Source organism: Rhamphochromis longiceps, linkage group LG3, assembly GCF_057381845.1.
Source record: "Rhamphochromis longiceps isolate RC_006_pf linkage group LG3, R_longiceps_female_GT1.1, whole genome shotgun sequence".
In the NCBI taxonomy this organism is placed as follows: domain Eukaryota; kingdom Metazoa; phylum Chordata; class Actinopteri; order Cichliformes; family Cichlidae; genus Rhamphochromis; species Rhamphochromis longiceps.
The window spans coordinates 64,304,962-64,317,461 of record NC_140559.1 but is presented as its reverse complement, the minus strand read 5'-3'; the positions used below and the strand labels follow the sequence as shown (position 1 = coordinate 64,317,461).

Below are 12,500 nucleotides of genomic sequence, written 5' to 3'. Positions count from 1 at the left end.
AGAAATCCTACCAGTGGCTGGACAAAGCTGGACTGAAAGACAGCACAGAAGCACTAATCATGGCAGCACAAGAACAAGCTCTGAGCACAAGATCCATAGAGGCTGGGGTCTATCACACCAGGCAAGACCCCAGGTGCAGGCTGTGTAAAGATGCCCCAGAGACAATCCAGCACATAACAGCAGGGTGCAAGATGCTAGCAGGCAAGGCATACATGGAACGCCATAACCAAGTGGCCGGCATAGTGTACAGGAACATCTGTGCCGAGTATAACCTGGAAGTCCCGAGGTCAAAATGGGAGATGCCCCCAAGGGTGGTGGAGAATGACCGAGCTAAGATCCTGTGGGACTTCCAGATACAGACGGACAAAATGGTGGTGGCTAACCAACCGGACATAGTGGTGGTAGACAAACAGAAGAAGACGGCCGTAGTGATCGATGTAGCAGTTCCGAATGACAGCAATATCAGGAAGAAGGAACACGAGAAGCTGGAGAAATACCAAGGGCTCAGAGAAGAGCTCGAGAGGATGTGGAGGGTGAAGGTAACAGTGGTCCCCGTGGTAATCGGAGCACTAGGTGCGGTGACTCCCAAGCTAGGCGAGTGGCTCCAGCAGATCCCGGGAACAACATCGGAGATCTCTGTCCAGAAGAGCGCAGTCCTGGGAACAGCTAAGATACTGCGCATATATATATATATGATTCTTGCCTCTACACATCCTGAGGCCGAGTCAGCAGGGAATTTGCACATTAACAGTGCAGTGGATCCTGCTTGTGCCGTGATATTCAGGACTGCAAACCGAGCAGGTTCACTGACTTTCAGCTTGTTGTGTTTGTGGATATATGACTGACTTTAATTATTCACAAAATCCTCACATTCTCTGTAAGATTAAAGTCAACTATTGTACGGCGTATATTTTGAAGTAAAGGCTTTAAAACCAAGTTAGTACAAACATCGCTAATGTCACATAACTTTCCCAACATGTGGCCAACAGTGATGTTTTAATGTTCTTCATTATAAAAACATTTGCGCATAAATAAGTGACATAATATTCAGTACTTACTTCTGAAAGTTTACTCTTCATCCGCTCCGCTTCCGCCGTTTTTTTTTCCCGGCAAAATTGTCCACACCACTGCCGCGCTATGAAGTCTGGGATATGTTGGGCCATGAAGGCTACACCGACCCATCCTTAAAATTCAGGGAAATTAAGGACGCATTTTAGGGCTGCATTTCGAGCAGCCTTTGAATTGGGACAGTCTTTGTCGTGTCGCTGTGACGTAATCGGCCTTAAAATGCGGCCTTTAAGGCTGCAGACCCCAAATCCGGTCATTGGTACTTCCTGGCTTGTGTAGTTACTAGGTAACAAAAGCTCAACACTGCCCCTAGCGTCCTGGAGCACTTCCGTTGTGTTTTGGAATTTGCATGTGTTTTGGAGTTTGCAAGTGTTTTGGAGTTTGCGTGTGTTTTGGAGTTTGTACGTGCTTTGTCTCTAGGGGCCACCGTACATACTTCACATGAAGACCAAAATAGTTCCAAAGTCCAGATCTGAATGAGGGTGGGGGAGGTTCAATTTGCCATGTTGCAACCAGCTTAGCTACTGTCTTGCTAGCTTGTGCTGCGCTCAGTGGATCTGCGCTCGACAGTGGAGCCTAGGCGGAGTAGTCGAATGCAGATCCACTGAGCTCTCAACACAGACAGCATCATCAGAAGAAAAGTTGATAAAATAAATTAAAATTTTGTATTGTTTGATACATATGCGTACCGAACCGAAAGCACTGTATCAAACGGTTCAATATCGATATCGATCGATACTTTTTTTTTTTTTTTTACAACAGGAGTAACAGGAGCAGAAGAGTCTGGAACAGCAGAGAAACAATTTCAGCCATTTGGACTCAGCTCAGCCACTACAGAGGAAAAATGTCTTCAACACAAAAGGTGAGAAAAACATCACAGACAACACAACACTGTTATTGAAACTGTGTGTTCAGCTGCTTGGTTTTTAAAAACCCGTTAACAGCAGCTTTATCTTTTCTATCCTGGGCTCATCCATACAGGGAGTGCAGAATTATTAGGCAAGTTGTATTTTTGAGGAATAATTTTACTATTGAACAACAACCATGTTCTCAATGAACCCAAAAAACACATTAATATCAAACCTGAATGTTTTTGGAAGTAGTTTTTAGTTTGCTTTTAGTTTTAGCTATTTTAGGGGGATATCTGTGTGTGCAGGTGACTATTACTGTGCATAATTATTAGGCAACTTAACAAAAAACAAATATATACCCATTTCAATTATTTATTTTTTACCAGTAAAAGCAATATAACATCTCCACATTCACAAATATACATTTCTGACATTCAAAAACAAAACAAAAACAAATCAGCGACCAACATAGCCACCTTTCTTTGCAAGGACACTCAAAAGCCTGCCATCCATGGATTCTGTCAGTGTTTTGATCTGTTCACCATCAACATTGCGTGCAGCAGCAACCACAGCCTCCCAGACACTGTTCAGAGAGGTGTACTGTTTTCCCTCCTTGTAAATCTCACATTTGATGATGGACCACAGGTTCTCAATGGGGTTCAGATCAGGTGAACAAGGAGGCCATGTCATTAGTTTTGGTTACATCATTGTAATGTGATACTATCACCAGAAGGTGGTGGTAACACACCAGCAATGTGTTTGTTGACATGTTTGATTCCACTGACGGAGGGAGTTTCAGTTTGTTCCACGACTGCATTTCACTCACTGCCTCTGTCACTGCAGGACCAACATGGAGCAAGAAGTCAGCACTCTCAGGAGGCTGACAAACCTCACAGAAGAAAGGGAGAGAAAACGTACAGCTGTGAGTTGTGTGGAAAGTCTTTTACCCAGGCTGGAGCCTTAAAAAGACACCAACTCATCCACAGTGGAGTTAAAGCATACAGCTGTGACATGTGTGGAAAGTCTTTTACCCTGGCTGAAACCTTAAAAAGACACCAACTCATCCACAGTGGATTTAAACCTTACAGCTGTGAGTTGTGTGGAAAGTCTTTTACCCATGCTCAAAGCTTAAAAAGACACCAACTCATGCACAGTGGATTTAAACCTTACAACTGTGAGTTGTGTGGAAAGTCTTTTGCCTGGGCTCAAAGCTTAAAAAGACACCAACTCATGCACAGTGGATTTAAACCTTACAGCTGTGACTTGTGTGGAAAGTCTTTTATTCAGGCTGGAGGCTTAAAAACACACCAACTCATCCACAGTGGAGTTAAAGCATACAGCTGTGACTTGTGTGGAAAGTCTTTTACCCTGGCTGGAGCCTTAAAAAAACACCAACTCATCCACAGTGTAGTTAAACCTTACAGCTGTGACTTGTGTGGAAAGTGGTTTACCCAGGCAGAGAACTTAAAAACACACCAACTCATCCACAGTGGAGTTAAATCTTACAGCTGTGACTTGTGTGGAAAGTCTTTTACCCTGGCTAAAGACTTAAAAAGACACCAACTCATCCACAGTGGAGTTAAATCTTACAGCTGTGACTTGTGTGGAAAGTCTTTTACCCGGGCTGGAGACTTAAAAAGACACCAACTCATCCACAGTGGAGTTAAACCTTACAGCTGTGACTTGTGTGGAAAGTCTTTTACCTGGGCTGGAAACTTAAAAACACACAGAATCATCCACAGTGGAGTTAAACCTTACAGCTGTGACTTGTGTGGAAAGTGGTTTACCCTGGCAGAAAACTTAAAAACACACAAACTCATTCACAGTGGATTTAAACCTTACAACTGTGACTTGTGTGGAAAATCTTTTACTCAGGCTGGAGGCTTAAAAACACACCAACTCATCCACAGTGGAGTTAAACCTTACAGCTGTGACTTGTGTGGAAAATCTTTTACTCAGGCTGGAGACTTAAAAAGACACCAACTCATCCACAGTGGAGTTAAAGCGTACAGCTGTGGGTTGTGTGGAAAGTCTTTTGCCCGGGCTGGAGCCTTAAAAAAACACCAACTCATCCACAGTGTAGTTTAAGCACACTACTGTGACTTGTGTGGTAAAGCTTTTGCTCAAAGTCGAAACTTACAGAAGCATCTAGTTACCCACTCTGGAATTAAGGCGTACAGCTGCGATTTTTGTGGAAAAAGGTTCAGTGACAAACAGTACCGAAATATTCACCTACGGATTTACACTGGAAATTATGTTTCCTGCTGTGATCAGTGTGGGAAACTGTTTACAACAGATGCACAGTTACAACGACACATGTTTAGCCACTCTGAGGAGAGACCTTACAAAAGTGAACTGTGTGAGAAGACTTTTAAAGTTCCACATCACCTGAAAAAAACACCAACAGATCCACACCAGAAATTAACTCTACAAGTGCAGTTACTGTGAGGATGTATTGATTTTTTTATCTTGTAATTTTAACCTGATTGTTTGGAACAAGTCTAATCAGTAAACTTATGGAGTTATACTGAATGAACAGTTTGGAAAAATGAAGAGTCATTTTCGCTCGGTAAGCTGAGTGTTATAATGTAAACAGTAAAACGTAGTTGGACATTGGCAGAGATCACTTACGCTGTCATTGTTTAGAAGCAGAGCAACACAGATGGATCCAGTTCTCAACCCTGTCGTCACTGTGGTGGTGGGAAAACGTTTCTCTGTGACCTTTGTGGAAAAACCTCCAATCATCAACGGGACCTTAAACCGCATCAACGTAGACACACTGGAGACAAAATGAACTACTGCAAAGAATGTGGGAGAGGCTTCCACACACCAAGTACATTAAAAATACATGAACTCTTCCACAGTGGGGTTAAAAAGCACATCTGTGACTAGTGTGGGTCATCCTTCACCACTGCACGTGAGCTTAACGAACAAGAATGAGCAAATCCACACAGGAGAGACACCATACAAGTGCAGACACTGTGACAAAAACTTCTCACAATCAGGTCATCGTAACAAACATGATTGTACACACATGGAAGCGAACTTCAGCTCTGACCAGTGTGACAAGAGCTTCAGGAATCTCAGTTCATACTCCAAACACAAACGATTCCACGCTGTAAATAAACTGTTTCACTGTTACCAATGTGCAAAAACATTCACTTCATTATCTGCTCTGTGCAAACATCAGCCTGATCATGTAGGACTGAAATCACTGGATCACAATGAATCTGAAGAGAGAGAAAGATCCTCTTCTGGCTTCAGGGTTGGACTTAAAAACCTTGAGATCAGGCTCCACAGAGTTCAGATGGAATCTCATGTAAAGAGTGTCAGCTGATGTCACATTTGGATCTGATGAGGTAGCTCTGATTTCTGGACCTGCAGTGAATAATCCTGAATGTTACATTTAGGAAGCTGCATGTATAGATATGTACATCTATACATGCAGCTTCTCTGTCACTGTCACTACATGCAGGGCGATCAAAATTACTGATATAGATATATATCAATTTCTTTCATTTGAACTTTCTTAGTTTTTCCAAAATTAACTTCTTTTTTTTAAATCTATTCATTTCAAAGAAATGTTAAACGTTAAAAACGGCAGCACACATAAGGACCCTTTAAATAATTCAAATTCTATTAAACATCTATTTTTGGCTCCTCCTTTCACTTTAGTGTATTTACTGTATCGTTGAAGTCCACATGTTGTTTTAATGAAATCATTTTGATCCACATGTTCTGCAGCTGTTTTCTTGTTGATTTGAAGTTTGCATTATGAAATCCTGATAATGTTAAAGCGTTAGTTATATTTGATGAACTCTGTGTAAAGTTTGTCTTATTAAACAGTTTGGTGTGAAAAATAAAGAAATGGTCTCAGAACAAGAAGTTTGAGCCCTGATTTCATATTCAAACTAGAGGGAGTGCAGAATTATTAGGCAAGTTGTATTTTTGAGGAATAATTTTATTATTGAACAACAACCATGTTCTCAATGAACCCAAAAAACTCATTAATGGTAAATGGCCTGTATTTATATAGCGCTTTACTAGTCCCTAAGGACCCCAAAGCGCTTTACATATCCAGTCATCCACCCATTCACACACACATTCACACACTAATATCAAAGCTGAATGTTCGTGGAAGTAGTTTTTAGTTTGTTTTTAGTTTTAGCTATTTTAGGGGGATATCTGTGTGTGCAGGTGACTATTACTGTGCACAATTATTAGGCAACTTAACAAAAAACAAATATATACCCATTTCAATTATTTATTTTTACCAGTGAAAGCAATATAACATCTCCACATTCACAAATATACATTTCTGACATTCAAAAACAAATCAGCGACCAATATAGCCACCTTTCTTTGCAAGGACACTCAAAAGCCTGCCATCCATGGATTCTGTCGGTGTTTTGATCTGTTCACCATCAACATTGCGTGCAGCAGCAACCACAGCCTCCCAGACACTGTTCAGAGAGGTGCACTGTTTTCCCTCCTTGTAAATCTCACATTTGATGATGGACCACAGGTTCTCAATGGGGTTCAGATCAGGTGAACAAGGAGGCCATGTCATTAGTTTTTCTTCTTTTATACCCTTTCTTGCCAGCCACGCTGTGAAGTACTTGGACGCGTGTGATGGAGCATTGTCCTGCATGAAAATCATGTTTTTCTTCAAGGATGCAGACTTCTTCCTGTACCACTGCTCAAGGCTGGACTGGGACAAAAAATCAGCCCGGGCATTTTGACTAGAGAACGGCCGACCAGGATAAAAATTGAAAATGTGACGTCATTCAGGGGTAAAACCGCAAAGGATTCTGGGAACTTGTGGCAAGAGGTGCTAGCGCACGCAGGCTTTCAATTGAGCTCAGTTACACAGCAATAAAAAAATGGCAAGAAGCTGTTGTAACTGCAATAGCCGGTCGCATGACAGCCACGGAAAGCCGACGGGTAAAGAGATCCTTTTTTTTTTTTTTTTATCGGATTACGTCGTTGAAGATAAATTTTTTAAGCCATGTTTCTGAAGTAAGAGCTGATGGTCTGGATATACCAAATATAACGTCTCAGAACACTCCAGCTCACATGTTAGTCTGCTCCATTCCCACAAAGGTCAGAGTTTTGTAGTAGTTAATACGTCATTTTTCTTAACATAATTGGTGATATAGGTTACAAGCAAGTCTGGCGCTGAACAGAAATTGTCGCGCTATGCTCCTTTGTTTATTGTGCATAAATAGTGAATTGTCCTGACACAATATTGCGTTTCGCTTCTGTTATTACCATGGTACACTGACAAAAACATATTCTTTTATTCACAGGATAAAACAGTTGTTTTGTATCACTAATTGTCCAGTGCGATTACAGCATACAGTATTATTGTCACTGCTACATTTCTGTGATGCTACCAGAAATTATTTCCACTACTAATTAATTACCGTTGAGCTCAAAGGTTATATTAATAAACTGTTAACGAATGTGTATTTATGAAGACGATTTGTGAGACTGGTAAACTTTGTTCGTACGATGGTCTTTCGTTCTACACGGTGCGTTTCAAGGTCCTGTACCCATCCGTCGGTAAACTGGTCCTGGGCTTGTTGCAGTGACCTGAAGTTACTAAACTTCATGAGTGTATGCACTCACTCCAAGAAGCGTATAATTATAAATATGAGCGTGGTGAAAGTTGGGCAGCACGCTAATGTATTTTGTCCACTCTGTGTGCTCGTAAGGGTCTGACCCTTTCACTCCTTTGATTTTTTCCTCGTATCTTTTCTTTGACTTTTCGTCGAGTATGTTTTTGTACGGACCGGCATTGTTCTCCTTCGTTTTGTACATTCCTTTTTTGTGCGGCAAAGAAAAAACAAGAAGGTATTGGAACCGGAGAATGAACGTTTTGCGGTGCTGCAAATGCTTGCATTTGATGCAGTACTTGGATTGTTATGCCACGAGTTCCCGGCATGCAATGCGCGAAAATCACGTGATTGCTAAACAAGGGGGAGGGTGCATCCAGCCTCCTCGGTTGTAATTGGTCCAGCCCAGAGTCGATCATGACCAATTGGCCAATCCAACACCTTTCATTATATATACCCTTCCTAAAAAAAAAAAAAAAAAATCCATCGGCCCATAAAAACAAAAAATCGCCAGCGGCCCACCGGGCAAATGCCCGGTATGCCCGATGGCCAGTCCAGCTATGCCACTGCTTGAAGAAGGTGTCTTCCAGAAACTGGCAGTAGGACTGGGAGTTGAGCTTGACTCCATCCTCAACCCGAAAAGGCCCCACAAGCTCATCTTTGATGATACCAGCCCAAACCAGTACTCCACCTCCACCTTGCTGGCGTCTGAGTCGGACTGGAGCTCACTGCCCTTTACCAATCCAGCCACGGGCCCATCCATCTGGCCCATCAAGACTCACTCTCATTTCATCAGTCCATAAAACCTTAGAAAAACCAGTCTTGAGATATTTCTTGGCCCAGTCTTGACGTTTCAGCTTGTGTGTCTTGTTCAGTGGTGGTCGTCTTTCAGCCTTTCTTACCTTGGCCATGTCTCTGAGTATTGCACACCTTGTGCTCTTGGGCACTCCAGTGATGTTGCAGCTCTGAAATATGGCCAAACTGGTGGCAAGTGGCATCTTGGCAGCTGCACGCTTGACTTTTCTCAGTTCATGGGCAGTTATTTTGCGCCTTGGTTTTTCCACACGCTTCTTGCGACCCTGTTGACTATTTTGAATGAAACGCTTGATTGCTCGATGATCACGCTTCAGAAGCTTTGCAATTTTGAGACTGCTGCATCCCTCTGCAAGATATCTCACTATTTTTGACTTTTCTGAGCCTGTCAAGTCCTTCTTTTGACCCATTTTGCCAAAGGAAAGGACGTTGCCTAATAATTATGCACACCTGATATAGGGTGTTGATGTCATTAGACCACACCCCTTCTCATTACAGAGATGCACATCACCTAATATGCTTAATTGGTAGTAGGCTTTCGAGCCTATACAGCTTGGAGTAAGACAACATGCATGAAGAGGATGATGTGGACAAAATACTCATTTGCCTAATAATTCTGCACTCCCTGTAATTTAACTGTTTTCGGTGGTACATGTGGAGGTTTATCAGGGAGGAGACTTGGCTGTTCTCCACTCACACTGGCTGAAATGGTGAAAATGCTGTTATCATAGGATGAAATGAGGATTTGTTCCTCATTAACGAGTTGGGGGCACAAAAAATACTTTTCTTTCTTATTCTCATTTAAAATATCTAGCTTTTATTAAATAATTATCTGAATCTTGCGAACAAAGTTTTTATCTGACGTAAAATGTATAGAAATCATACATATACCAACAAGACAGTGTACATCACTGTCACAACAGCATTTGTTTTCATTCAAAGGCTTTTTGGCTTTAATACCTGGTGGGCCGGTCTCTAGTCAAAATGCCCAATTTTTTTTGTCCCAGTCCAGCAGTGTCACCATGCCAGCTGACTGTATGTCATCATCAGCTAGTGTTGTTCTTTATACATCAATATTACCAAAGTTTACCATAAGGCAGCATAGAAAGTATTTACTTGCTTTCAGGTTTTATTCAAATGTTAGTCTTTTCAGTTGTTTCTCCACTTTTTTCCTGTTTTAAAAATCAAACAGCAGTTTGTAATAAGATTATCTTCTTTTTTTAACAGGCAGATAAAGTTTTGCATTGGCATTGGCTAATTTGCCAATTGTATGTTAAATATTCAAAAATGTTTTTGCTCAAAACATATGTGCACTATATGTCAGTAAAAATACTATGCAAATATTGCTGTCCTTGAATGCTGAGTAAACACTGACAAAGCACTGATTGTGTCTCTTGTACTTTATCAACGCAGTGTCTAAAAACTTTGCACCGTAGTGGTTAAAATCTCATTCTAATAAGAGTTAAAAGCGCATTCGGTTATTAGGTTTACAGGGTTACTGAATTATGGTTAATGGTTGGTAGAATTTTTTTTTAACATTATCTGCCAATTACATCTGCCACCCTTCTCCAAATCTGTGCCCCTACCTGGCCCCCCCAACAAAAATTTTCTAGACACACACACACCACTGCTTGGTGGGTATGCAAGTGAAGAGAGAGACTACATCAAAGGACACAATGGTTTCATCTGGATCCAAGGTAAGTAAAAACGGCAAAAACGAAACAACCAGGTCGCTGGACACACCGCTCCTGTGTCAGCGGAGAGCAGGCACACTTTGCTCCCTCTCCCCCACTCTTATGTTTCGGTGTTGCACTGACACGTCACGTGACTTAGACACTTTGGGGGTTGTTAAGTTGTTTACATATTAATTATATACATTTTTTTGTTTTTGTTGTTGAGAATTTTAATTGTAATTTTTGTATTATAGTTTATAAATAGTATTTGTTTTAATTTGTGTACTGGTTTGCGTGCACTTAAGATTTAAAAAAAAAAAAAAAAAAAGATCGCCACCAGGGCAGACCCGATGGCATTTTCATGCTTCGCAGCATCATTTATTCTTACAATAATCACACGGTTGCTGTAACAGTACATTCAACGGCTTCAGCTCTCCCGCTGGCAGCCGTACACATCACCACCACCAACCCTGCAGCGGCATCGCAGAACACACCCTGCCACATACCCCCCTCGCCCGCTTCACCTCACCTCGCGAGCAGGCGAGGGAATTGGCCCGGACCATCGGCGCCCCATGCCCTAGCCCAGCGACGGGGAAGTGTCCACTCTGGCGGTCGCCCGCGCCTCCAGCGGAAGCCCCGGAGCTGGCCTGATGGCCACCCATATGGCAAGCAGCGGTGGCGCAGTAGGCGTGGAAGTGAGCTGGGGTTCACAGGTAGCTGGGCAGACGGCCGGCACGCAGGACTGTGCAGCCTGCGTGCCGAAGTGGACAGCATGCACCCCCGCGCACCTCGACCTCCGTCTCCAGCTTGGCAGGCGCGCCAGCCTCCGGCTCACCCCAAGCCGTGCGCTGTCCACCCTTACAGTGATCACACGGTTGCTGTAACAGTAGCCTACATTCAACGGCTGCAACCCTCCTGCTGCCAGCTGTACACATCAACACCAAAAACAACAACAGCACAAGCAGCGCACAGGTTTTAAGCCGGCGAGGCATCATTGTAGATGCCGTGAAGGTGAGTCCATCTCATCTGCAGTGGCATCGCAGACCACGAGCCGCAACAATAATAAAAAAAAATTATTTAATTATGAATAAATAATTTCTCCTAATTATGTCCTGGGTTTTAACTAATTAATTATACCAAAGGAAACATCACACAAACACTTAAGGTCATGAAAATTAATTGCGATTTAGCAATTCAATGAGGCATCCACCTTATTTATTGAAAAGTATCGTATCAGTATTGGTATCGGCGATACTGGCCCGAATTTACTTGGTATCGGATCGATACCAAAATATGCAGTATCGCACACCACTAGTGTTTGGGAGTTCCCTTTCAGTCGATTCACTCGGTACAACACATAAGCATGGGATATCACGCCCTCGTGTGTCCTGGCTGAAGAAACCTTTAATCACGCCTTTAAGGCAGATGACGTGTGATGACACGCGCACGGCCCTGCCTGCACATATAGCCGCTGTCATCACAGTCATCCCTCAGTTCGATAGCCGCTCTTCACCAAGCCAAACTGCTCAGTGGGGCCACCTTGTGTTGTACCTCGTTCCTCTCCTTCAGGGAACAGAAGTTATAGACATAACTATTCGTTCCCTTTCAGTCGATTCACTCGGTACAACACATAAGTATGGGACATATATACACGCCCCACAGAGCAGCCACCAAACCGGAATCGGACCACCACATCCTTAGTGAGTGGTAGACCCAGCAGAAAGGACAGCATGAGCCACCGAAGGGGCTGTAGCATCCAACCGATAAAACTGCACAAAAGTGTGCGTTGATGCCCAACTAGCTGCCGCACAAATATCAGCTACAGGCACCTCTTTAAAAAGAGCCCATGAGGTTGCCATCCCCCTGGTGGAATGAGCTCTGACCCCGTGGGGCAAAGCAAGACCACCGGTGCTGTATGCCAGTGAGATAGCTTCTATAATCCAGTGGGACAGCCTCCGTTTGGACAGAGCTCTACCTCTATTTGGATCAGCGAAGCAGACAAACAGCTGGTCACATAAACGCACATTCTGAGTGCGCTCAATGTAGGTGCGTAGCACACGCACTGGACAAAGAGAATGCATCCTCCTCTGCTCCTCAGATGCAAAAGGAGGGGAGCAAAAGCTCAGCAACTCAAACTCCATTGAGCTAGAAGATGCAGGCATGATCTTGGGAAAATAGGCAGCATTTGGATGCAATACGACCTTGTGGCCATCAGAAGAGAACTGTGTGCACGAGGGATGCACAGAGAGCGCATGAAGGTCACCCACTCGCTTTGCCGAAGCCAAAGCGAGAAGTAATGCAGTCTTATATGAAAGAAATTTAATATCCACAGACTCAATGGGTTCAAACGGGGGGCTACAAAGGGCCTCCAGCACCAAAGACAAGTCCCAAGCAGGCACACTGGACTTAAGCACGGGCCTCAGCCGGCGAACTCCTTTCAGAAAGCGTATGGCGAGGGGATGTGCACCTAGTGTCAC

The 12,500-nt window shown here is 43.2% G+C and overlaps 1 protein-coding gene across 1 annotated transcript in view; it reads left to right on the top strand.

Moving 5' to 3' along the window:
- The window catches only part of LOC146675735 (uncharacterized), a 20,161-nt gene extending 12,262 nt beyond the window's left edge, over window positions 1–7,899 (top strand). The window contains exons 2-3 of the mRNA XM_085400696.1: window positions 1,831–1,930; window positions 2,763–7,899. Of these exons, the coding sequence (XP_085256822.1) occupies window positions 1,913–1,930; window positions 2,763–4,007 (1,263 nt within the window). The 5' untranslated portion in view covers window positions 1,831–1,912 and the 3' untranslated portion in view covers window positions 4,008–7,899. The remainder of the gene's footprint in view (window positions 1–1,830; window positions 1,931–2,762) is intronic.
- Window positions 7,900–12,500: the final 4,601 nt, after the last annotated feature.